This window comes from Canis lupus, chromosome 8, assembly GCF_003254725.2.
Source record: "Canis lupus dingo isolate Sandy chromosome 8, ASM325472v2, whole genome shotgun sequence".
Lineage (NCBI taxonomy): Eukaryota > Metazoa > Chordata > Mammalia > Carnivora > Canidae > Canis > Canis lupus.
Window position 1 is genome coordinate 17,181,563 of NC_064250.1, and position 25,866 is coordinate 17,207,428.

Sequence of the window (25,866 nt, forward strand, 5' to 3'; positions counted from 1 at the left end):
ACACAAAATGCAAGAACTCCAAACATCAGATTTTTTTTAAATGCACACATTTTCTTCTATTTCAGATGCCTCTAAACAATGTTATAGGGCATCATGATGCAGCTTGCTCTTGGGATGGTAGGGGGAAAAGGTTATTTGTTCTATTCTTACAATTCTTCTAAAGGTTTAATATTCATTCAAACTTTTAAAAATTAATCTATATTTAAATATCTTTTTAATCCTAAAATCAAACACAAAGTAATGTTTTTAATTTATTGGTTGAACCACACTATCAATTTAAAGTAAAAGTATAGGGGTATCTTGGGTGGCTTAGCCAGTTAAATGTCCCACTCAATTACAACTCAGGTCATGATCTCAGGATCATGAGAAAGAGCCCAGAATGGAGCCTACTTGAGATTCTCTCTCCCTCTCCCTCTGCCCCTCTATCCTCTGTCTCTCTCTAAAAAATATATATATTTATATTTATATATTTTATATATAGTTGTTATATATATAACAAAATAGTATATATTTCTTTCTAAATACATTTAAATACTTGGCAATCATTACTTAAATGTATGACACTTAAGGTCCATTAAAGATACTGCTGAAAGGTCTCTTATCAACCTTTCTCTACCCTCAGAAAACTATTTAACAACCAGAATTCCATTTTGCAAACACAACCACAAAAAGTCTTCCCTCCACAAATACCTCATTCCTAGTATTTCTGCTCTGATCCTTTCAGTTTTTCTCTCAGTCTATAATCCCCCACCTGGCCCCTTTCTACTTTTTTTTTTTCAATCTATCTAGAACCTATGTTATCCAGTGAATAATTTTAATTACTCTCTCACCAGAATTTTCAACTCCCTTGCCCTCTGTTTTCTATCATACCTATCTATCAAACTTGCAACTCTGGACCAATATAACCATCTGCCTTCTAAATTCATTCATTGGAGAAAACTGAACAATTGTGTCTGTTGGGAAACTCTAAATTATGGCTTCCAATTATACCAGTTGTGAAGTTATGTGTCTCTTGGCTCCAAATCAACCCTTGTATACTCTTCTCTGAGATATACAAGTGTCTCTCTTGGAGTTGAGACACTGTAAACCACATTTTCTCCATCCTGCAGTTGATCAGTGATGAACATAATGGAGCCTGGGCATTTACATTTTTGATACTCCAACTCCTTTCATAGTAATAGATAATCTCATTATTTCATTCCATCACTTTTGAAAATTACATGATAAAATAATATTGTGAAGTGAAAAAAAATCTTATTTTAGATAAGAATATTAAAGTATTGGGATGCCTGGATGGCGCAGCAGTTGAGCATCTGCCTCTAGCTCAGGTCATGATCCCAGGGTCCTGGGATCGAGTCCCGCATCAGGCTCCTCACAGGGAGCCTGCTTATCCTTCTGCCTACATCTCTGCCTCTCTCTGTGTGTCTCTCATGAATAAACAAATAAAACCTTTTTTTAAAAAAAAGAATAAGCATTTATGACCACTCTGTTTCTCCCCATCCTTCTCAGCATTAAATATTTTTGAGTGTCTACTTTCTGAAGACATTATGCTTAGGTGTTGGGCTTGCCTAAGCAAATAGGTGCAGTCTGAGGCAGAATTCTTTCTTTAGTCTCCCTAGGACATGCTGGTAATAAGTAATGTTGGTAAACGGTCTTTTAAAAAAGCATTGTGTGCTTAAGAAGTATTGACAGCAGATTCTCCCATCCCACCCCAGGGTCCACCTGGTGGGTTCCATCGGACCATTTGTATTAGCTTTAGCAGTCACAGTGTCGTTATAAGCTCTCTGAATCCCCCCTAAAGCTGTTGGAAGAAAGGAGGGCAGGAAAGAAGGGAAGGGGAAAGGAAAGGAGGGAAGAAAGAGAGGGAGGGAGGGAAGGAGAGAGAGAAGGAGGAAGGAAGGAAGGAAGGGAGGAAGGAAGGAGAAAAAGAGGAGGAAGGAAATATCTGTGTTTCAAAAAATAAGAGATTGTGTTCAAATGAGAAAATTGATCAGTTCACAAATTATGAAAAACAGGCTCCCAATTTACCAAACCCACAAATACCTCAGAACTCTTGAATATATTACCTCTTTAGAAGAATAAACTTTAAATACATGCACAAACACACACACACCATAGCTTGCGTGGCTCTGTTCAAATAATATTTAAAGCCATTTACAGTAATAGAGCTAACAGAGGGACACCCGGGTGGCTCAGCAGTTGAGCTTCTGCCTTCTGCTCAGGGCAAGATCCCAGAGTATTGGGATCGAGTCCCACATCGGGATCCCTGCATGGAGCCTGCTCCTCCCTCTGCCTGTGTCTCTGCCTTTCTCTGTGTGTCTCTCATGAATAATAAATAAAATCTTTTTAAAAAAAAAAATAGTGCTAATAGAATCTGAATCACTAGAATCTGCCTCTTTGTAACTCTGTCCATTTGTCTAGCTACCATCCAAGGAAATAGGGCAAGTCTCATCCCTCAACTGTTTTAAGTCTGTTCGTGTAACTCCCATAAATCTGTTCTCTAAGCTGAACACCCCAGGATCCTTCTACTCTTCCTTGACTGATAGGACTTCAGTTCTCATGACTGCTTTTCTCTGAAGTATCCCATTTCGTCCACATCAAAGCAGCACTCCTGATAACAGGGCACTCTTGCAGAGTGGACTGGCACTTGCAAAACCAAATATTATACTGCCAATATTGCACCCAAGAATGGACTATTCTTTGCTTCTTTTTGATATTTTCAACTAAGACTCGGTTTTGCATCTGCTATAAAAACAGTCACCCCAGGTCGTGCCTTGGTGGCTCAATTGTTGAGAGTGTCCCTTTGGTTCAAGTCATGATCTTAGGGTCCTAGGATCAAGTTTCACATTGGGCTTACTGCAGGAAGCCTGCTTCTCTCTCTGCCTATGTCTCTGCCTCTCTCTCTCTCTCTCTCTGTCTATCATGAATAAAAAAATAAAACCTTAAAAAAAAAAGTCACCCTACCTGCACCAACATCTGTGCCTGTTCAGTCTACCAATGACTATTTCTCAGCAATCCTCAACTATATCATGTTATTCAAAAATGTGCAGCTGTATATTTAGAATGATGGGGTTAGGGATCCCTGGGTGGCGCAGCGGTTTGGCGCCTGCCTTTGGCCCAGGGCGCGATCCTGGAGACCCGGGATCGAATCCCACATCGGGCTCCTGGTGCATGGAGCCTGCTTCTCCCTCTGCCTGTGTCTCTGCCTCTCTTTCTCTCTGTGTGACTATCATAAATAAATAAAAACTTAAAAAAAAATTAAAAAAAAAATAGAATGATGGGGTTAGATCCTAGAGTTCATAGTTATGCTTTGCAAATAAAGCATTGTATGGCTGTTAAAATTTTACAAAGGATATGCTCTCCAGCTGCTCTTCTCTCTCTAAATTAATTAGCTTTGCTGAAGATGTTTAACTCAGGAGCTCATTCTATACGGTATTCAGGATTAGTCCTTACAGCAGTGTTATATTTCATATCTTAAGTCAGAATTTTATTGTTTTGGGCTGTTACAAGATCTGAAAACAAAATAGATATATAGTATGATTTTTTAAGATGATAAGAATCAAACAAAAAAAAATCTTGGTCTATAAATAAATTAAGGGGACAATATACAAACCAGCAAGATGACATCAGACCAACATGTCACCACATCATTTTAACTATATAAGTAATAAAATAGCCAGTATTTGTTTACTGATTTTTATGTGCCAAAGATAGTTCTAAGTGCATTTATACCTATCTCATTTAATCCTCAGAATAGCCTTATGAGGTGGGTATTGTTATTCTCTGTATTTTACAGATGAGGAAATGGAAACCTAAAGAACTTCAAAACATGCTTGTGTTACACAGCTAGTGAGTGACAGAATCAAGATTTGAAACCAAGCTATACTGAACCCATACCACTTTCTGGTTTCCATTGCAACCAGTCAAAGGTACTGTGCCCAAAAAAAATCGAGTGATGTTACGTAAACACATGGAGTGTGTGTAATCAATCAGGTTTCAGCTCGTATAACCTTTCTAAGAATAATTTGACACTCTCCATCAAAAGCCTTACAATTTACCATGCAGAAATTGAATAAGTGTTGAAATACGTATGCTCAGGGTGGCTCAGTCAGTTAAGCATCTGACTCAGTTTGGCTCAGGTCATGATCTCAGAATCCTGAGATCAGAGTCTTCATTCAGCAGAGTCTGCTTGAGATTCTCTCCCCACCCACTTCTTCCCTTTCTGCTCCTGCCCCATGCTCATATACTCTCTTTAAAATTAATTAATTAATTAAATATTTTCAAGAATTATGATTTAGATCTCTAAAGACATAAAAGGTGTAGATACAACTTACTGAAAATGCATGTATAAAACAGAATCTAAAATATGATATTGTTTATAAAAACATACATATCATTTATATATATATATATACGTATATACATCTACTGACTTTTAAAAGCTCAGAGAGATATAGAATAAAATGACATCAAAATGTGTCTCTACTAATATATGCTCATTGAAAAAAAAAAAACAAAATGTGTCTCTGTATATTCTCCCATTATTTCTTCATTTCTCTACATTAAACATGTATTTTTTATTAAAGAAATGATAGTTTTAATTCCTATCTAATGATAGTTTTAAAAAAGAATGGTCAAAAAGATATATACGTTTGCTTAAATATGAAGAATCCAACACAAAATAATGTGATCTTATCTTTGTGAAAATCTGTGTATTCTTTATATATATAATGTATAATATATATAACATATATGTGTATTACTTATGTTAATATATTACATTAAAAGAAAATACAATAAATTTACCATTATCTCTGAGCAGTAGAATTAAAGATGTATTTTATTTTTCTTCATTTTGTTTGCATTTTAACTGTATGCTGCATTTGTAATTAAAATGTGTTATTTTAAAAGATCTATTATTGATAAGTATTAATGAGTTGTATGAAAAATTGAGCTTAAAATAGCATAGCCATAGCGCGCGCGCACACATACACACACACACACACACACAAAAGGCATTAGTGCTCAAAATGGGTTAAACAAATGTAAATTGTTAATTCTTTCTTAGTGCTCAGAGACTTGTCCACTGTGATGCTCCGTGAAGAAGATTAAAATTAAAGCATTAACAAAACTTGAAAAGATAAGGATTTCAGGAGCAGTTCTGAAATGTCCTTAATACAAAACGCACACAAAAAGCCATCAATTTGTTTCTGAGACTTTTTTAAAATGACAAATAGGAAACATTAGACTTTTGTTATTAGGTAAAAGAGATTCATTCAATAAAAGTCTTAATGCTAAATGGAGCTACCTTGAGATTTCTGCATAATATTAAAATTAAGTTTCCAAATATATGAAAATTACATATTATACACTTGTGTAATAATAATTCCATGTTGTACAAGCAAGAAATTTGTCAAAGTAGAGACGGATAACACATTAAACAATCTCTAATTGAAACAGAGTATAGCTCATTATGTTCTTTCCAATAGCTCTACACTAACTTGTACAGAAGGCAGGAACAAAAAAAAAAGAGAGAGAGAGAGAGAGAGAGTTAAATGCAAGCTGAACAAAGTTTGTACAAGGGGAATAATTTTCTGTCAGAGAACAAGAAATGATACACATAATTTAAGGTTAAATAAGAATACTAATAAAGAATCAATAGTTTTGACAACTTAGGGCAATTACTCTGTAGAAAAAAAAGGATCATATGAGGTAATAAAAAAATTTCACAATAATTAGAAATTCAGAGTTACTTGAGTCTCATTCTAGTCTAATAAAATATATATCAAATCTGTCTACCTTAAGAATGAGAAATAGAATAGCGAATAATGAAAGCACTGAAAATGAAGCATGGAAGACAATTCTAAGAGAAATACCACCCAAAACCATGACGGAGTCCTAATTTTCTCCAGGCTAAAAGGTGTAATCAATATTCTTCCCAACCATTTGATTAAATGATTAAAGAGTTAAGATGCCCAGATACTAAAAGCTTCACTTGCCTAAGATTAATGTGCATCCTTGTCAGAAAACAGATCATTCCCAAAAATAATGAATAAGTGGAACCAACAGAGGCTAGATTTGGACAGTTTTGTGGCCTTATAAGCAAAAAAGAGAAATACTTTAAGAAAAGCCTTTGTCATATGTGGTTTCAAGGCAAGAGCTATCATTTCCCACAAAAAGCAACAGTGCCACAGTACAAATCTAGGAGCACAAGTCACGTGGAACACAATGGTGACTTAATACTAGGCAGTGCGAAGAAAACACTGATGAAACAGATCCACTGACATCAAATAAATGTCATAAAAGGGAACACTTAATTTTAATGTCATTAACTGCAAAGGACTGGACTTTCTATAGACTTAGTTAAATATCTCAGTAAAAAGCATTGCTTAAATACACAGGAAGATTTTGTGTGTGTGAAAAAAGTCTATTGTTTTCTTTTTGTACAATTTTCAACTGACTTCTTGTTTCATTAGCTAGGATTAGCAGAGAAATGCAGCTCTGTTAACAGGCAATCACAGGGTCTGTACAGATAGAGGGTTAGTTCAGTCCTTCAGGAGTCAGCTACAAGATGAAGGGTGAAGGACAACTAGCCTAACAAAGTTTCTCAGCAATATATCCACCATTAGAGTCATTTCATGGAATTAAGTCAGTGTACCCTCTTCCGAGCACCTGTCAAATGCAACTAGGAGACACCTGAGGAATTTGTTAGTTAAAACTGCATTCATTCCAAGATGCTTCAGTCATCTGAGGGGCATTGACTCACTTCACGCCTCTTCTCTAGGGGGAAATCTCTCCAGAGCTGGTATGTCAGCAAGAACTCCAGTCATTCTGAGTTTTTGCTCTGCCTTTCTTGGTGTATGACTTTCTTCCTCAAGGTCACAAAATGACTTCTGCAAGTTCTATCCCCTGTTAAAAAGCTGAAAAATGACAAGAACAAAAAAATAACCTGAGAACTCCAGAAACCAGTTTTACTTATTTTTTTACATTTGTTTTTATTTAAATTCAATTTGCCAACACATAGTATAACACCCAGTACTCATCCCATCAAGTGCCCTCCTCAGTGCCCATCACCCAGTTACCCCATCCCCCTCCACCCATCTCCCCTTCTGCAACACTGTTTCCCAGAGTTAGGAGACTCTTCATGGTTTGTCTCCCTCTCTAATTTTTCCCACTCAATTCCTTTCCTTTCCCTTGTAATCCCTTTCACTATTTTTTATATTCCCCAAGTGAGTGAATCCATATGATGATTGTCCTTCTCCAACTGACTTACTTCACTCAGCATAATACCCTCCAGTTCCATGTCGAAGCAAATGGTAGGTATTCATCCTTTCTAATGGCTGAGTAATATTCCATTGTATTTATAGACCACATTTCCTTTATCCATTTATCTGTTGAGGGAAATCCTGGCTCCTTCCAAAGTTTGGCTATTGTGGACATTGCTGCTATAAACATTGGGTGCAGGTGTCGCAGAGTTTCACTGCATCTGTATCTTTGGGGTAAATCCCCAGCAGTGAAATTCCGCTATTTTTAACTTCTTGAGGAACCTCCACGCTGTTTTCCAGGGTGGCTGTACCAATTCACATTCCCACCAACAGTGCAAGAGGGTTCCCTTTCTCCACATCCTCTCCAACATTTATTGTTTGATGTCTTGTTAATTTTCCCCATTCTCAGTGATGTGAGGTGGTATCTCATTGCGGTTTTGATTTGTATTTCCCTGATGGCAAGTGATGCGGAGCATTTTCTCATGTGCTTGTTGGCCATGTGTATATCATCTTTGGTGAAATTTCTGTTCATGTCTTTTGCCCATTTCATGATTGGATTTCTTGTTTCTTGGGTGTTGAGTTTGATATGTTCTTTATAGATCTTGGACACTAGCCCTTCAACTGATATGTCATTTGCAAATATCTTCTCCCATTGTGTAGGTTGTCTTTTAGTTTTGTTGACTGTTCCTTTTGCCGTGCAGAAGCTTTTTATCTTGATGAAGTCCCAATAGTTCATTTTTGCTTTTGTTTCCCTTGCCTTCATAAATGTATCTTGCAAGAAGTTACCGTGGCCAAGTTCAAAAAGGGTGTTGCCTGGGTTCTCCTCTAGGATTTTGAGGGATTCTTGTCTCCAGTTTAGATCTTTCAGTCATTTTGAGTTTATCTTTGTGTATGGTGCAAGAGAATGGTCTAGTTTCATTCTTCTGCATGTGGATGTCCAATTTTCCCAGCATCATTTATTGAAGTGACTGTCCTTTATCCAGTGGATAGTTTTTCCTATTTTGTCGAATATTAGTTGACCATAGAGCTGAGGGACAATTTCTGGGTTCTCTATTCTGTTCCATTGATCTATGTGGCTGTATTTGTGCCAGTACCACACTGCCTTGATGATCACAGCTTTGTAGTACAACTTGAAATCCGGCATTGTGATGCCCCTAGCTCTGATTTTCTTTTTCAATATTCCCCTGTCTATTGGGGTCTTTTCTGGTTCCACACAAATCTTAAGATTATTGTTCCAACTCTCTGAAGAAAGTCCATGGTATTTTGATAGGTGTTGCATTGAATGTGTAAATTGCCCTGCGCAACATAGACATTTTCACATTTATTCTTCCAATCCATGAGCATGGAATGTTTTTCCATCTCTTTGGGTCTTCCTCAATTTCTTTCAGAAGTGCTCTGTAGTTTTTAGGGTATAGATCCTTTACCTCTTTGGTTAGGTTTATTTCTAGGTATCTTATGCTTTTGGGTATAATTGTAAATGGGAATGATTCCTTAATTTTTCTTCAGTCTCATTGTTAGGGTATAGAAAAGAAACTGATTTCTGGGCATTGATTTTGTATCCTGCCACATTACCAATTGCTGTATGAGTTCTAGCAATCTTAGGGTGGAGTCTCTTGGGTTTTCTATGTACAGTATCATATCGTCTGTGAAGAGGGAGAGTTTGACTTCTTCTTTGCCCATTTGAATGCCTTTTGTTTCTTTTTGTTGTCTGATTGCTGAGGCTAGGACTTCTAGGACTATGTTGAATATCAGTGGTGAGAGTGGACATCCCTGTCGTGTTCCTGACCTTAGAGGAAAGGCTCTCAGTTTTTCCACATTGAGAATATTTGCTGTGGGCTTTTCATAAATAGCTTTTAAGATATTGAGGAATGTTCCCTCTACCCCTACACTTTGAAGAGTTTTAATCAGGAATGGATGCTATGTTTTGTCAAATGCTTTGTCTGCATCTATTGAGAGGATCATATGGTTCTTGTTTTTTCTCTTGTTGATATGATCTATCACGTTGATTGTTTTATGAGTGTGGAACCATCATTGCATATCGGGGAGAAATCCCACTTGGTCATGGTGAATAATCTTCTTAATGTGCTGTTGGAGCCTATTGGCTAGTATCTTGTTGAGAATTTTTGCATCTGTGTTCATCAGGGATATTGGTCTACAATTCTCTTTTTTGGTGGGGTCTTTGGTTTTGGAATTAAGGTGATGCCGGCCTCCTAAAACGAGTTTGGAAGTATTCCCTCCCTTTCTATGCTTCAAAAGAGCTTTAGTAGAATAGGTATTATTTCTTCTTTAAACATTTGGTAGAGGGATCCCTGGGTTGCTCAGTGGTTTAGCGCTCCCTTCAGCCCAGGGCGTGATCCTGGAGTCCCGGGATCCAGTCCCACATCAGGCTCCCTGCATGGAGCCTGCTTCTCCCTCTGCCTGTCTTTCTCTCTCTCTCTCTCTCTCTCTCTCTCTCTGTCTCTCTCTCTCTCTCTCTCGAATAAATAAATAAAAACTTTTTTCAAAAATTGAAAAATAAATAAATAAATAAATAAACATTTGATAGAGTTCCCCTGGGAAGCCATTTGGCCCTGGACTTTTGCATCTTGGGAAGTTTTTGATGACTGCTTCAATTTCCTCCCTGGTTATTGGCCGTTCAGATTTTCTATTTCCCCCTGTTCCAGTTTTGGTAATTTGTGGTTTTCCAGAACTACATCCATTTCTTCTAGATTGCCTAATTTGTTTGCATATAGTTGCTCATAATACATTTTTAAAATTGCTTTTATTTCTTTGGTATTGGTTGTGCTCTCTCCTCTTTCATTCATGATTTTATTAATTTGAGTCTTTTTTCTTTTTAATAAGGCTGGCTAGGAGTTTATCTATCTTATTAATTCTTTCAAAGAACCTGCTCCTGGTTTTGTTGATCTGCTCTACAGTTCTTCTAGTCTGTTTCATTCAGTTCTGCTTAAATCTTTATTATCTCTGTTCTTCTGCTTGGTGTAGGCTTTACTTGCTGTTCTTTCCCAGATTTCTTTAAGTGCGAGGTTAACTTGTGTATTTGAGTTTTTCCCAGTTTTCTGAAGGAGGCTTGTATTGCGATGCATTTCCCTCTTAGGACTGCTTTTGCTGTATCCCAAAGATTTTGAAAAGTTGTATCTTCATTTTCATTAGTTTCCATGAATCTTTTTAATTCTTCTCTAATTTCCTGGTTGACTCATTCATCTTTTAGTAGGATGTTCTTTAACCTCCATGTGTTTGAGTTTCTTCCAAATTTCTTCTTGTGATTGAACTCTAGTTTCAAAGCAAAGTGGTCTGAAAATATGCAGGGGACAACCTAATCTTTTGGTATTGGTTGAGACCTGATTTGTGACTGAGTATATGGTCTATTCTGGAGAAAGGGCACTTGAGAAGAATGTGTATTCAATTGTGTTCGGATGGAAAGTTCTGTATATATCTGTGAAATCTGTTTGGTCAAATGTATCATTTAAGGCCCTTGTTTCTTTGGTGATATTGTGCTTAGAATATCTGTCATTTGCTGAAAGTGCTGTGTTGATATCTACTACTATTAGTGTATTATTATCTAAGTATCTCTTTGCTTTGGTTATTAATTGATTGATATACTTGGTGATTCCCAAATTAGGGGCATAAATATTCATTATTGTTAGATCTTCTTGTTGGATAGACCCTTTAAGTAGGATATAGTGTTCTTTTCATCTCTTACTATAGTCTATGGGATGAACTTTAATTTATCTGATATGAGGATTGCTACCCCAGCTTTCTTTTGAGGACTGTTTGAATGGTAAATGGTTCTCCACCCCCTTTATTTTCAGGCTGGAGGTGTCCTTAGGTCTAAAATGATTCTCTTATAGACAGCATATAGATGGGTCTTGCTTTTTTATCCAGTCAGAAACCCTGCATCTTTTGATGGGATAATTTAGCCCATTCACATTCAGAGTAACTATTGCAAGATACGAATTTAGTGTCATTGTATTGCCTATTCAGTCCCCATTTTTGTGGATTGTTTCTTTGGGCTCCCCCTTAGTTTTACAGGGTCACCCTTAATGATTCTTGCAGAGCCAGTTTGGTGGTCACATCTTCTTTCAGTTTCTGCCTCTCCCGGGAGCTCTTTATCTCTCCTTCTATTCTGAATGAGAGCCTTGCTGGATAAAGTATTCTTGGCTGCATGTTCTTCTCATTTAGGACCCTGAATACATCCTGCCAGCCCTTTCTGGCCTGCCAGGTCTCTGTGGAGAGGCCTGCTGTTATCCTAAGGCTTCTCCCCATAAAGGTTAGGTATCTCTTGTCTCTTGCTGCTTTAAGAATTTTCTCTTTATCTTTGAAATTTGCAAGTTTTACTATTAAATATCGAGGTGTTGAATGGTTTTTATTGATTTTTGGGGGGTGTTCTCTATCTCTTGGATCTGAATACCTGTTTCCTTCCCCAGATTTGGGAAGTTCTCAGCTATGATTTGTTCAAATATACATTGTGGCTCTCTCTCTCTCTCTCAGCCCTTTCTGGAATCCAACTAGATGTATATTCTTCCTTCTCAATATATCATTTATTTCTCTAACCTTTCCTTGTGGGCTCTTAATTGTTTTTCTCTTTTTCCCTTGGTCTCTTTTCTTTCCATCAACTTGTCTTCTATGTTGCTCACTCTCTTTTCCACCTCATTAACCCAAGCAGTTAGAGCATCCAGTTTGGATTGCATCTCATTTAATCTATTTTTAATTTTGGCCTGATCAGATCTCAATTCCGCAGTAATGAAGTCTCTAGAATCCTTTACACTTTTTTCCAGAGCTACCAGTAGCTTTATAATTGTACTTCTGAATTGAATTTCTGGTATCATATTTAAATCCAAACTCTGTGGCAGAGAGTATTGCTTCCGGTTCTTTCTTTTGTGGTGAATTCTTCCTTCTAGTCACTTTGTCCAGTGCAGAGTGGCTGTATGAGTGGGCTGAGTCAAAAATATCAGCCACAACCTAAGTGAAATACACCCTAGATGATTCTGAAGAGGTCAGAGTCCAGAAAAAGGAAGAAAAGACAAAATAAAAGGACCACTAAAGGGGAAAATAGATCTGCCCTACGACCCAGCAATTGCACTGCTGGGGATTTACCCCAAAGATACAGATGCAGTGAAATGCCGGGACATCTGCACCCTGATGTTTATAGCAGCAATGTCCACAATAGCCAAATTATGGAAGGAGCCTCGGTGTCCATCAAAAGATGAATGGATAAAGAAGATGTGGTCTATGTATACAATGGAATATTGCTCAGCCATTAGAAACGACAAATACCCACCATTTGCTTTGATGTGGATGGAACTGGAGGATATTACGCTGAGTGAAATAAGTCAATCGGAGAAGGACAAACATTATATGGTCTAATTCATTTGGGAAATATAAAAATAGTGAAAGGGAATAAAGGGGAAAGGAGAAAAAATGAGTGGGAAATATCAAAAAGGGAGACAGAACATAAGAGACTCCTAACTCTGGGAAACCAACAAGGGGTGGTGGAAGGGGAGGTGGGTGGGGGTGGGGGTGACTGGGTGATGGGCACTGAGGGGGCACTTCATGGGATGAGCACTGGATATTATGCTGTATGTTGGCAAATTGAACTACAATAAAAAAATTGTAAAAAAAAAGAAAACAAATTTTAAAACAAAGTAATAAAAATAAAAAGCCAAAAACAAAGAAGAAGAAAAAATTAAAAAAATAAAATTTAAAAAAATGGAGAAAAAAAGACTGGATGGTGGTGGTGAGAAACTGGTAGTGGAGGAAGAATGTAGTTTATCTTAGGGGTCCTAGAAGGTGATCCTCTTGGTTCTGAGTGTATTTTGTTCTGTATGTTAGAAGATGCTCAATCTCAAATCTATATAAATCAGCAATACTTATATAAAGACACAACATTGACCACAAAAACATAAATAAGATAAGAAAGGGGGGCAGAATGGGAAGGAATAGATAATATAATCTCACAGAATGAACCAACATGGTGTTCCACTTGGTTCTGGGTGTATTTTGGTCATGTGTTAGAAGGTACTGACTTCCACCACTGTAAAACAAAACGAGGCAGGAAAAAAAAAAAAAAAAAAAAAAAACAGAAAACAAATACCCATATCTCGTATATCTACCAAAATTAAGTTGAATACATTGCAGGGAATCCAGAAGTGAAAAATATATGTAGAACTGTAAAAGTCAAAAAGGAAAAAACTTGTTAGAAGCAAAAACTTTTCTCTCTGTAAAATTCCAGCTGTTCTCTCTTTAAATCTCAAGTCGAATTCGTAGGTGTTCAGGATGTTTTTAAAGTTATGTAGGGGGATCCCTGGGTGGCGCAGCGGTTTGGCGCCTGCCTTTGACCCAGGGCGCGATCCTGGAGACCCGGGATCGAATCCCACGTTGGGCTCCCGGTGCATGGAGCCTGCTTCTCCCTCTGCCTGTCTCTGCCTATCTCTCTCTCTCTCTGTGACTATCATAAATGAAAAAAATTTTTTAAATAAATAAATAAATAAATAAAAATAAATAAAAATAAAGTTATGTAGGTAAGTTTGTGGGACCAGATGAGTTGAAGACCCCTACTCTTCTGCCATCTTGCCCTGCCTCCCTCTGAAACCAGAGTTTTAAAGCTTCCTCTTCCATTCTTCCCAGATAAGAGTAAGATTAACTTCTGATGCATGTGATTGCTGCTTATAATAGTTTCACCTGCAGATTTAGAATAAATTTTCTCTCTAGCTCACAGTGACATTGTAAAGAACAATCAATTATAACACCTCACCTTTCGAGATGGAAAGACCATTTGGAAATAGGGAAAGACCTCCAGGTAAGTGCCAAATGTCTCACAGCGAAGGGTAAAATGTCCATATCTCTTACCAACTAGGGAAGGGCCAACAGGATGGGCCTGGATTCCTGGCCTACTTTTTTGGTAAACCAGAAATAACAATAGCAGCTACAATAATATGAGCACTAACTGTATACTGGACACTTCATTAGGTGCTTTATATTTATAAATAAGTATATATTTAGAATATATGCTATATATTCTATTTTTTAATATTTTATTTAAATTCAATTTGCCAGCATATAGAACAGCACTATATATTAAGTATATACTAGAAATAAGTATAAAGTACTTCATTGCATGAAATCAGAGTACTTTTCATTACATGAAATTTGAGCAATACTCCTATGTCTGAGGCACTTTTCTGGTAGCACTGTTTTAAAGATGTAGTACCTGAGGATTAAGCTTAAGTAACTTGCTAAAATTACACAGCCAGGAGGCAACAGAGCTGAATTTAACCCTAGATTACATGAGTCGAGTAGGAGACTGACACTCAAATGTTCATAGTCCCCTTCTCAGATGGACTGTGGCAATAGGCCAAATGCTTTACTGAAACACCTGTTGCTCTTCCAGAAACTTAGCATACTTTTAGCTGAACTGCGGAAAAAAAGGGGGTGGGGGGGTGGGAACAAACTGAATTTGCAAATTCAACAGAGATCCTTGGGTTGCAAAAAAAAACATTCATCTGTGTAGCACCATTTAGTAGGCCCAGGGATCCTGAGCCAGGGGCTTTACAAGATTTTTTTTTAATTTAGTTGCTAAAATCTTTTGTATGAACTATTATATCTTCCCATAAATTAAATATGAGCCAATATAAATCACTATCATCAATTTAGCTATTACATTCATTTCACAATTGTCTATTGCTACAGGAAAAGTCCTTGTTTGAGCATCATACCAAAAGGATAAATGCCATTGATGCATTTTTCATATTAAACAAATACATACTCAAAACATGAGACAGGGGAGAAACAATAGCAAACCGAAGAATATGAACAATGAGAGTTATGAAAGCCCATGTACCAAACCAAGTTTAAGATAACATAGTAGTACAATGAAATCTGTCCTCATAAAGATAAAGTTATCCTTTATTAAGTTCAAACAACATACTGATGTGTGAAAACTATATGGATAGCATGAGAGAAGAGGATTGTTGACACTCCCTTAAGTCAGTAAAAACTTGTAGTCATAAAGTCTTAGAGGGTAGCAATATACCATGCTCCTTCTGAAAAGTAATAAGGATGCCTAATAATTTTAATAGTTAAAGAACAAGGTTACCATTCTGGTTTTTGTTTTAATTTGTTTTGTTATCTAAGCAAATGGCCTAATGTTTTGTGAGGCCATGGCTTGGGAAAGTTGGAACCTGAAGTTTTTTGTATGTTTGTTTTGGATTGAGTCTTTTCATTCTTTTCTTTTGCTTTCTTTTTATTAAGGTGCAATTCATATATCATAAAATTAACCATTTCATAATGAACAATTCAGTGGCATTCTCAGTACATTCACAATGTGTGCAATTACCACCTCTATCTAGTTTCAAAACATCTTCCTCACCCCCAGGATAAAACCCTGCACCCACTCAGCCATTACAACCTACAACAGCCTCCCCCAGGCTCTGGCAAACACCAATCTGCTTTCTGTTTCAATAAAGAACTTATGAAATGTGTGTTTTGATAAATTTACCCAGAAGTTTTAAATATTTTTACAAGTTTTTATTATATAATCACTAAGTATAAGGGACAGACTTACAAAATCAAGGAGATGGTACAATCTAGGCTCAGCGTTTCTAATGGAATGCCTCCATATTTTTCCTTCCAGTATTTTTACCCACAAATCAACACAGAGCACCATATACTCTGGATGTAAATAACTTCTTGCGCTAAAATAAAGAAAGATGGGAAGGCTGCCCAGGAAGATTCTCTATCCTTTGGTATCTATGCCAGTTGTCTAGAATTTTATTTGGCAGATTCTGCCAAAGACACTCTGTGGGCTCCTAAGTGATATTCCTGTACCTCACTTCTACAAATGTCAAACCATCCCCCAAAAAACTGTGAGCTACATCATTAACCATAATATTCTGTTACATAAAACTAGCAAAATACAACCCACTACTTTCTAGGCTGTATACTCCAAAAAAGGTATAGGAAATAGCGGTTATAATATAAAACTCTGCTTTGTTGCTATCTCCATGTACAGAACACATGGTCATAATAGCTCTGAGTTCACGTGAAGGCAATGAAAAAGAACATGTACTTAGAAATATTTAGAATTTTGATGCTTTCTCAGGCTAGCAATACACAGTACAACACTTTCTCATGACACTAGGCAGCAGCAGCTACAGCTCCCGTTCAGTCACACAATCATGACAGCAAACAACCAAGAGAGATACACTTAAAACCATTCTACTTTTCACTTTCAAGCACAGTATTCAATATATTACATGAGATATTCAACACTTTATTATAAAATAGATTTTGTGTCAGATGATTTTGCCCAAATGTATGATAAATGTGAGTGTTCTGAACACATTTAAGGTAGGTTAGGCTAAGTTCTGATGTTTTGTAGGTTAGATGGTATTAAATGCGCTTTCAGTTATGATATTTTCAACTTAAGATGAGTCTATTGAGACATAGCCCTTCATAGGTCAAGGAAAATCTGTACTATGTTTTTTCCTATACCTACATACCTACAAGTTTAATTTATAAATTAGACACAGTAAGATATTAACAATAGTAATGAACAATTATAACAGTATACTGTAATAGTAGTTATGTGAATGTGGTCTCTCCCTCTCTCTCTAAATATCTTATTGTACCATACTCACCCTTCATCTTGTGATGATGCGAGGTGATAAAATTCCTGTGTGATGAGATGAAGTGGGGTAAATGACACAGGCATTATGACATAGCCTTATGCTACTACTGATCTTCTGACATACGGAGGATTATCTGCTTCTGGGCCATGGCTGACCTTGAATAACTGAAACCGCAGAAAGCAAAACCACAGATAAGAGGGGACTACTCTAAATTCCTAAGTGATAAGAGCACTAGGAGCATCTTTTGTTCAAATGACACAACTCTGGGTGGGCTCCTAGCTGGCTCCTGGATGGCTACCCAAAATACTAAGCCTGGAGAAGCTTGGAATTGTCAACTCCTTCCCCTTCCTCACTTCTCCAGAAAGGGGAGTAGAGCTGGAAATGAAGTTAATAACTATCAGGCTTACATGAAGAAACCTCCATAAAAATTCCAGTACCACAGGTTTTGAAGAGTTCTCAGGTTGGTAAACACATGCACACTGGCAGGGATGACACCCCCAGCTACATGGGGAGAGAAGCTCCTGTGCTCAGGACCCTCCCAGACCTCACCATATGTATCTCTTCATCTAGCTATTTATCTGTATCCTTTATCATATTCTTCAACAAACTAGTAAACATAGGTAAGTGTTTCCCTGGGTTCTGTGAGCCACTCTTGCAAATTAAACCAGAGGAAGGGATCATGGGAATCTCTGATATAGCCAATCAGTCAGAAGCACAGGTGACAACCTGGGCTTAAGATTGGCAACTGAAATGGGAGGCAGGCTTGTGGGCCTGAACTTTCAACCTGTGGGATCTTATGCTATCTCCAGATAGATAGCGACAGAATTGAATTTAACTGTAGGACACCAGCTAGTGGTCAGAGAATTGCTTGGTTTGGGAAAACCACACACACATAGAAGCATTGTGAGTATGGAGGTAGTGTAAGGGTAAAGGAGAAACATAGGAAAGACACAGGAGGTGGAGCACTGGGTTTTCCTAACTCAGGAGGGAGAGACTGTTTTTCCTAATAAAAGTACTCATTTGGTTCCCTGAATTTTCCAGATCCTCTAATTTCCACTCTATTCCTCTTTGTTCTAATTTGACTATTAAGATTCTAAATATTCTACTACACATGCATCTCTGCATCAAGAAGTTTTCAAAGCTTTCAAGTTAATCACAGAAGAAAGCACAAGTGAACAACTGCCATTCACAAACTACAATACTGCATGGCAACATAGCAGTTATAGTAGTGTGTTTGTTTGCTTATTGCTAGATAGAAAAATCCAAGAAAAGCCTAGGAGGACACATGTAGAATTGCAGTGGTCCAGCACCTAATAAATTCACTTTTGTTAAAAAGACACTCTATTTCAAGGATTCATCTCAGGTACGTATTTTCATGCTCTAATTGTAGGAGCATCATGTTGTCTAATTTCCTAAGATCACCACCAATCTCCAAAATCCCATTCCTTCCTTTCCCAATACCTTCTTTCATGTTCCCTTTGTTCTAGACCAACCCTATCTAAAGAATTTTCTGTGATGAAGCAAATGTATTGTATCTGCACTACACAAGATAGTAGCCACTAGCTATTTGTGCCTAGTAAGTACTAGGTTCAACCGAGGATCTAAATTTTGAGTTTAATTTCACTACAATTAATTGAAATTTAACTAACCAATGTCTCTAGTGGCTACCAAATTGGACAAGGTAACCATAGATGAAGAAACCTAATTGTCCTTTCCCCACCCTTTACTCATTATTCCATAAATATTTATTGCCCATCTACTTTGAGCCAGACATATGCCTTGGTGAACAAGACATCTCTTTTTTTTAAGATTTGTTTATTTTATTTTAGGGAGAGAGAGGCAGAGGAAGAGGGAGAGAATCCTCAAGCAGACTACCCACTGAGTAAGGAGCCTGAATCCATCCCAGGACCCTGAGATCATGACCTGAGCTGAAACCAAGAGTCAGACACTCAACTGACTGAGCCACCCAGGGGCCCCAAGACAACTCTTTCTTTATGAATGTTGAGGAACACAGCTAGTACTCAATTACACAAATGATTTCTTGATGCCAATTCATAGTACTACATCTCATCAATTCTAAGATGTTTAGTTTTTTCATATATTAACATTTCTAAAATCATGATGTGTGCCTTCTATCAACAGCATCTTACAACCACTGCCAGCCAGGCCAGTTATGCCTCACATGCAAGACAGAAGCCACTATCCATTTGTGCTTAGTTCATATCCGTAGTGTTATGACCAGACAACATGCAACCCCTTGACATTTCAGCCAACAAATTACATGAAGATGATTTAAACAAAGGTATGAGTCCTGGTCATTTTCAGAAAAGAACACCTTCTGGTAAGATCAAGGTATCTATTTGATACCTCCCAGTAAAGTCAAGATGTACAGATTAGGTGTCCAGGAGTTTGGAATAAAATCCCAAAGACAAGAGTAGAGCACTCTGTTAAGAACTGCAGCATCACCAGCACACTGAAAAACACAAGGATAAATAACACTGTGTAGAAAGGATATTATCAATTATACATGGAACAGTGATTCAGAAGAGTCAGATTCTAAATTTAAAAACCTATTAGGAATATTATTTTGTTTATATTTTCCTTTTTACAAATGCACAAGAATAAAATATGATAAAATCCACATTACATAAATCTAAAAGAACTCTCTTAATAGCATAAAATTAAAATTATGAAGAAAAAATCCTATCATGGATTAATTGTGAGTCTTTTTTTCCTATGATAAATAAAATAGTTGAGTGTTTTCCAATATATGCATCTTAAAATCAATGGAATTTGGTAAATGCAGTGCTGAAGTGCTCATGCTTCCTGTCCTTTTTTGATACTTTCCCCTCTATCTGAGATGCCCTTTTTATTCAACCTTCTGCGCCAGGTCAGATCTTCACGTCTTTTCCATCTCTGGTCTTCATTGTCTTTTCCATCACAATTATTTTTTTCCTCACCTGAATTCTCCGAGTGCCTTCTCAGGACCTACCACAGCATTTAGCATTTCCTTTATTGTATTATAGTTACTTATGTGTGTTCTTAGCTTCCTCAGCATAGTATATGGAGACTAGAATCCTTAAGGTCCAATTGCATGTCTTATTCAAATCTTACATCCCACTTAGTATACTACTTTGCCCATTTGAATATTTACCAAATGTAGGAAGGCCCTATAGTATATAATGTAACAGGGAGAAGCTTAGCATGTGTGACTCCATGTTGCTTCTGTGATCTACAGATTAGACACCCCCACTTAGCCCTGCATGTAGGCATGTTAATCATCAAAGGAATTTTGCTTACAGCTAAGATTTGCAAAACCGCTCTTTACCTGAAACCTACCTTACCAGAGGAGATAAGGAAAATAGCTAGAGTGGGCACCATCCTAATTCCTTCAAGATTGAAGAATGATCATATCTTAGGGGGAATTGAAACCATGCTCCCTAGGGTTAATGAGGTTGAAACTAGCAGAAAATTTAAAGCTTGTTTTTCAGAGAACTGTTTCTGCTTAATCAGCTATTGCAGTTTTTGGACCCACTAACAAATCTACCAGGTATCTCTGCAGAAGCCTAGATTCAAAGTCAACTAATATGGTTTCAGCCTATGAGCAAGCAAGGCCTTGCACGCCTTACCAGAGATAATGTGCCCAAGACCCCATCCAGTTTATACTAGCTCTTGGAACATGCCCATAGCCCCTTCTTCTTGTCCTAAGATATACTCTTGACATCAGGGGCTGAATTTTGACCCTTTCTGATATTAAGTCTCCACCCCAAAGTCAACACTGGATGTATGTTTGCTCAATGCACAAGCTCCATCTTTCCTCTTGAATAGTCAGTCGTAAGTCTCCCCACTCTTGTCATCAATATGTGTGGAATCACAACCCCTAAGACTATAAACTATTTTTTCTCTTCCCCTTCAGGGAGGCAGATTTGAGTCTTGCTTTCCTGTCTCCTCCTTTGGCTGCCTCTCAAGTAAGTCCTTTCCTTGCTGCAAACCTGACGTCTTAGTGATTAACTTTACTGTGCATCAGGCCGACAGACATGGGTTCAATTATGATAATGTCACATAGATGCCCAGAGAGTGATGTAACATCCTTTAGACCTGTAATGTGGCATATGCTATTTCATTGTAAACTTCCAACTGGGTCGATATACAGCATGAGTGAGAGATGCCAAGAATCATTCTGACCAACACATGCTGTGGTCTGGAAGCAATGCCACAAAGGTGTGAGGTTTTGGTGCCATGTTCAAAGATCCCACAGGGCTAAACGTAGGTGATTGCACACAATTTTTTCCCAAAAGAGATTACCTCTGCTTCTTCTTCAAAGCCCCAAAAAATAAAAGTAAAGGAAGTAACATTAATAAATCCCAAATACTAAAGAAACCTGCTAAAGGAAATGACAGTAAATAAGGTTAACAAATTTTGGAAGATGATAAGCAGATGGACAAGAAATTTTCAGGAATGAGAAACAAAGTCTGCCTCATAGGTGGGATATGGCCCTGGAGTAACAATAGAAGGATTTATTGAAATTCTGCATCAAGAGTGGTTAAAGACCCAGGTCCCCTCCTTCTAGCAGACAGGTTTACTTCTGGAGAGGCTGACAGGAGGAGGTCTGTACTCCAGGCAAATCTACCTTGAAATATAACTAAAACAGGGGGGAAAAGTGGAAATCAGCACTGTAAACAATGGGACCTCTAGCTTCTTTCATTCAGCTCTGAGAATACAGGCTTATATGCCTCCAGAAAAAGGTCAGTAAATTCCTCTTTGGGGAAAGTAATCACCCTCACTTTTTTTTTAAAGGTTTTATTTATTTATTCAAGAGAGACACAGAGAGAGAGGTAGAGACATAGGCAGTGGGAGAAGCAGGCTCCCTAAGGAGAGCCCGATGTGGGACTCAATCTCAGGACCCCAGGATCACAACCTGAGCCAAAGGCAGACGCTCAACCACTGAACCACCCAGGGGCCCCAGTAATCACCCTCTTAAATATAAGTCTGCTATTAGCTATTTTAAAAGATTATATTTTTACCATTTTGTACATGTATGTTGTTGTTGGCTACCTACACATATATAAGGATGCTGTTGAGATCCAGTTTGAAATTTGAAAATACATGTGTATCTCCCACTAAATGTTAAGCTCCTTGAGGATAGAGTTCTATCCTATCCATATTTCCAGCCCATAATGTCAATCTTTGCATGTAATAAGTGCTCAGTAGATATTGGTTAAATTTAAAAAGAAAACTTTTTTTTTTTTAAGTGCGCAGGGTGAGGGATAGAGGGAGAGGAAGAAGAAGAGAGAATCTTAAGCAGGCTTCACACCCAGCACCAACCCCGACAACTCAGTCTCATGGCCCTGAGATCACAACCTGAGCTGAAATCAAGACTTGGACACTTAACAGACTATGCCACCCAGGCTCTTCTCAACAGAAAACTTCTAAGAATACAATATTAACTGTTATATATTCAGACATGGAGTTCAATTCTAAACAACCAAAAGCTGTTCAGCAAAATCTCCTTGCCTCCAACTAAAAAACAAAACCAAAGTGGCCATGAGGGTTTATCAAGTTCACAGTGAGCATAGAACACAAATTTCTTCTCTCAGTCCCCTCCAACGTAGTTATCTGAAGCCCACCATGCATGCTCTGATGACACTGTAGTGTTAATCTTCATAGTCAAAGCTCAAGGTTTAACGGTTGGTGCCTACACAATCTGAAAAACTTCTATCATAGTCTCTGCAGTAGCCTGTTTAGCAATATTATGACTACCTTTTAAAAACATTTATAAAAAAGGGTGCCTGGGTGGCTCATTCAGTTGGGTAGTCTGCCTTTGGTTCAGGTCATGACCCCAGGACTATGCAATCGAACCAGACTCCCCATGTGGCAGGAAGCCTGCTTCATCCTCGGCCCCTCCCCCTGCTCCTATTCTCTCTCTCCTCTCTCTCTCTCTCTCTCTCTCAAATAAATAAATAAATAAGATCTTAAAAATAAATAAAAATAAATAAATTTATAAATTTGTTAAAGTTCTTGAAACTTTTCTAATATGTTTCTTTTCCTCAGAGAGTTCAATCAATTGCATTAGATGTTATTACTATAAAACAGGTAGGCATGATAATTTAGTACTAAAAATATAGAAAACTTTTCATAAGACCAAAGTTGAAAACACGCTACTTTCATAATTTTATGACATTTCCTGACAAAAAAAGATGGCTCAGTCTCAATTGATTTTATGCTGTCAGTTCTGGGAAGACATCTGTGGTTTTCATCATTATCCATTAATATTAGTTGTTGATAAGCATCACTAAGTGATTTTAAGGTTTTATAAAGCAATTGGAGCCTTGGGAGTTCTCCACAGTGTTTTGCATATACCAAGAGTTGGCAACAGTTCGACAACCAGTGGAATTGGTGCCTTTTGCGAGATTGAAATCATGGCAGGTCCAAAAACCAATGCCCAATTCCATTTCACTAGTATCAAAAAATATTTCAACTCTTTTACTGTCACAGGTAGAATGAACTGTGTACTGGCCACATACGGAGGCATTGCTTTGATGGTCTTATATATTAAGGTCTTAAAAAACACCAGCTGTGAAAGCAGCATAAATGGACTTTAACCTGTAACTCATCTGTTAAGTTCCCATGCCTGGGGAAGCCAATGTCAACTCATCGTGTGATACTCAATTTGTACAATGAATTATGAACCTAGAAATAAAAAAGAGTTGGCAACAGTTTGACAATGGGGTGGCCAAATCACTGACACCTTTTCTTTAAGCAGAGGTATATCATAAGAGAACAGCAATAGAAGGGGAAAGGTAGAAGCCAAGAATCTTTTTTTCCTATAGATGAGATCAGCTTCACTTAGAGAATAAACTTTTACATTATGATGCAGGGTTGGGAAACAACAACTTCAAAACAAAGGTATGTCCAGGGTTGGCAATTGTAGTTGATCCTCACAACAGCCTTGCCAGTTAGGTATTTTCACCTCTACCTGATGCCCAGAGAGTATGAGTAAGAGCCCAGACTACTGGTGACTGCCTTGAGAACCTCTTCCCTCACCCTCACCAGCCAGTGTGCTGAGACCCAGCTGAGGCTTGCTTTTCTCTAATCAATCACATAAGAACAGCCTCTCTGAACCCTGCCTCCTTCTCCTGTCTCACTACCAAGGACTCTACTTCTCTAGCAACTCACCAGGTAAAGGCTGTGCATTGTACCATATCCCTCGGAGATGAGAATGTTACAGGAAATTCCTTGCTCCTAACACCTCTTCTAGACCATCACTCCTCCAGTCTCACAGAAAAGTCACTGCCCCTAGGAGGTACATGCCACCTAAGACACTATCCCTGGCTTTCCATGACCCTGTCATCTACCTACCTCCAAGTCAGACCCATAAAAGGTGAGTGTGAGGATCACTATGTTCCACTCCAACTGCTGAAGAATGATGCAGAAGAAAAAGTGGGTGTCACCTTGGATACACCGGGAACCACCTGCATCTTGGAGTGCAATCAGCTTTTGGTACATGTACCAGTTTGCTAATGACTGGACTATACAATATAGTCAAGTATCTGGAATGAATTCTATTTGACTAATATAAATCATAGAGATTCCAGTTTCTAATAGCCAGCAACATTTGGAAAAGTTAGACGGACTTTTGTGAATATTATCAGTATTCAGTATCAGTATATCAGTAAAATAAAGACATGGTTAAATTCATACTATCATCTACCATCTGATAAATGGTCATTTCAAGACCTGGGGAGGTGGCTGGCTGAGCAGGAATTGTGAAAGAATGACTAGTTGAAAGTTGCCAGTCAGCAGCAAGGGCAAGGAGGAGACCTCAAAGGCACACTCACAATAGCAGCAATTCCTCCCTCCCTTCAAACATTTTCTATGTGGCTCTCATTGCCCTGAGGTAGTTATCAATTACTAATATCCTAAAATATTATCCTTTCCTGTTTCTAGGCTCTATGAAAATATCTATTTCTACTTTTCATAAACATCCTAACAACTATATCCCTTTTAAATCTGTAAATTCTAATCATCAGTTCTTAGCTCAAAAATTTCAGAATAATTCCCTACTTAGAAAGGCAAACCAGATGTACAGTATGGTCTTCCAGTGGGGGTAAAAAAATAACATACATGTCATATGTTCACAAACATTTAAATGGCATTGTTGTTTGCCTACACGACAGCTGTCCTCTACTGCCTCCATCTCAACATGTATTCAAGTTTTCCCCCACATAGATCATGTAACCCAGCAGAAATTGATCCTATCTCCAGGGGGTGGATTCTGATTAGTCTAATCTGATCATGATAACCCAATCCCCCTCATCAGTGATTGGTTAGGAATCCAGCCTTAAACCAATCCACATGTGGCAGTGCTCCACAATTGCTACTTACCCAGAGACTAACATAAGATTTAAATTGATCCAAATTATTCCATGACTGCGGTACATTTTCTCCCTCCTGGTTGGCTATGAATAAGGAGGCATGGGACCCAGATGCTATTGACATCCATCTAGCCACCATGAGGAAAGACCAGCCAACACATATAGGAAGCAAAACAACAACAAAATCACACGAATCTGACCCAGAGCCCTAATCATGCTGTGCCTAGAGACACCCTACCCTCAGACTTCCTGCTACTAAGGTAATAAATATCTTCACAGATTTAGCTAGCTTGATTTAAGTTTTCCCTCACTTACAGTTAAAAAGTTCCTGATTGATACTATGTATCTGTTACAGATGTTTTAAGAAAAAGATAGTTACATATTTAAAGTAAATATCTGAAGGCTACCTTCCAAATAGAGCAAGTTTAACCTCTAGTGAATGGTACTGGGGTGATGGTGTGGGGGCTGATATTGGAATGGGGAAGTTTTATTTTTACCTTATATATTGCTACTCTTCCTTCTCATAGTCAGTAAGTACAATTTTTAATAAAAACATTTCTTAGGAAAGTAGGGTGAGGAAATTGCCTAGTAGATCTTTCA

The 25,866-nt window shown here is 37.8% G+C and overlaps 1 protein-coding gene and 1 long non-coding RNA gene across 2 annotated transcripts in view; one reads left to right on the forward strand and one right to left on the reverse strand.

Annotated features, from left to right (window-relative positions):
• The window catches only part of LOC125755547 (uncharacterized), a 305,824-nt gene extending 288,766 nt beyond the window's left edge, over window positions 1-17,058 (reverse strand). Inside the window, exons 1-2 of the long non-coding RNA XR_007412277.1 lie at window positions 16,901-17,058; window positions 6,767-6,920 (exon numbers count right to left, since the gene is read on the reverse strand). This is a non-coding gene — a long non-coding RNA (uncharacterized LOC125755547). The remainder of the gene's footprint in view (window positions 1-6,766; window positions 6,921-16,900) is intronic.
• Window positions 17,059-23,310: 6,252 nt separating this feature from the next.
• LOC112657908 (ATP synthase membrane subunit K, mitochondrial-like) lies at window positions 23,311-23,482 on the forward strand. Its single transcript, XM_035720077.1, is given in 2 exon segments — window positions 23,311-23,441; window positions 23,443-23,482. Coding segments are annotated over 2 exon segments (171 nt in total).
• Window positions 23,483-25,866: the final 2,384 nt, after the last annotated feature.